At 52.4% G+C, this 1,886-nt stretch overlaps 1 protein-coding gene across 1 annotated transcript in view; it reads right to left on the reverse strand.

Moving 5' to 3' along the window:
• The window catches only part of LOC125034994 (serine/arginine repetitive matrix protein 2-like), a 9,912-nt gene extending 9,110 nt beyond the window's left edge, over positions 1 to 802 (reverse strand). The window contains exon 1 of the mRNA XM_047627038.1: positions 1 to 802. This exon is cut by the window's left edge and continues 991 nt beyond it. Within this exon, the coding sequence (XP_047482994.1) occupies positions 1 to 802 (802 nt within the window).
• Between the last annotated feature and the right edge of the window lie 1,084 nt (positions 803 to 1,886).

Below are 1,886 nucleotides of genomic sequence, written 5' to 3' on the forward strand. Positions count from 1 at the left end.
TGGAGGTGGTGAGGGATGTGCATGCGTAAGGGTGGGTATGTCCTGGGTTATAGCAAAAGCGGGACCCGCCCCCCGTGGAGGCCTGGCGTGGCAAAGTGGCCGTCTTGATCGGGGCGTCTATCTTCACCTCCAGGTCCTCCGCGGAGGGCAGACTCCGCCGCTTGGTGGAACCGAACGACCGCCGCCGCTCCTTGGCCAAGTCCCTCCTCGGGTCCTCGTGATCGTACATGCTGCAGACGCGGCTGGCCAGCGAGCCGGCAGCGCTCTCGCACGGCTGCTGCGCCACGCTGACGGCTGGCTCGGCAAGGCGGCGGGGCGACCTGGAGACGTCTCGCGGGGGGGCGGGGCTGCGGGGAGGTGGCGGAGGGGGGGCAGGCAAGGAGGGGGACACCCGGCCGGCGAACGGGAGATACTGGGCCTCGCTTTCATTGCCATCTGTAACTCCAGGAGGATCTCCCGCGGTCCTTTCGCCCGTGTCGTGCCCACCACTGTCACCGTCCGCGCTGCAACCTGCCCCGCTGCTGTCCGCGGCCTCTTCGTCGCTGTCGTCTTCTCTGGGCGGCCTGTGCGCCACCAGGTCCAGCGTAATCCTACCTCGCTCGTGTTCTGGTGGTGACGTCTGTGAGGCTGTGTCCTGAGCGCAGGATTCCTTGGTGGAATCCCTCGAGTTGATAATGGACGGCAGGGAAGGCGAGGGCCTCGCCCGGCAATGGGCACAGGTCCTGAGGTGGGCCCTGCAGTGAGCACAGTGTCGTAGGTGCTTGCGTACCTTGAGGAGCCAAACCATCCCAAAGAGCGCCATCATGGCGGGGCGGAGCATAGAGGCACATCACATGGCTTCCTCGCCTTCGCTCATCTGCGCTTGACTCATCACTAAGCTACATTCCAGCGCAACACTTACACTTACGAGATCACATTATCCATTGCAAGAAAGGCGTAATCACTACTCATAACCACATTTTTACACGAAAACACATTTTGGCGTCTTTTCTTCACATGGCACTAGCTAACATTCCGAATTTTATAACCTGCAAAGTAAAAGACTATCAACAGCCGAACAGGAGACGAGGATGCCATGAAAGGCTTCGAACAAAATATAATTGCAAATGCAACAGCACGACTCAAAATGTTAACACGATGGAGACAGGGGGTCCTTTTCGTGAGGACTCGTCAGTTCCAGCATGTTTCTTAACAAACTACACAGCCTAGCTTGTCGAATGAGCAAAGCCTGAGGTCAAATTCCACCGTGAACGCCTTACTCTCTAAAAACGATGTGGATGGAAACAAAATGGACTTATTTAATTCCCCAAATATTGCATTTGATCTCCCCCGGTCAGCTTTATGAAAGAAGAGTAGTCACAGCGCTTCATTTGCATACGAATGATACACGATCGATAGTGACTTTGTAATTATCATTATTTATAAAGTTGGAATACAGAAGCAGATTTTTATAGAACACATTTTTGAAACTTTATCACAAAAATGGCTTTAAGCTTTGACACTACTATACTGATATTGACAAGAAAAGCCCACACATTATATCATTTTACTTAAATATCACTAAATAATTTGTGAGGCTAATAAACGTATACATATTTATAACAACCAAATAAAGTAAATGAACTTGGTTGACTTCATGTATGAAGATGACCCTGGCCTCTTGACGTAGGCACCAACCAAAAGCTCAATTGTTGAGCAATGGCAAGCTGGCCCTGAATATCCTCTATGCTTCCTTCTCCTTGCTCCCTGGTACCCTTGCAAGCTTCTCCTCCCTCTCTCCATCAGCCAGGGACCTCCCTCACAACACTCAGCTGCCAACGCAAAGGCTTGGCCAGTTTCGAGACTTGTTTATTTTCCATTTCTCTCCCGTGCCGCGGAAGGCGATC

The sequence above is a fragment of the Penaeus chinensis genome, chromosome 19 (assembly GCF_019202785.1).
Source record: "Penaeus chinensis breed Huanghai No. 1 chromosome 19, ASM1920278v2, whole genome shotgun sequence".
Classification (NCBI taxonomy): Eukaryota; Metazoa; Arthropoda; class Malacostraca; order Decapoda; family Penaeidae; genus Penaeus; species Penaeus chinensis.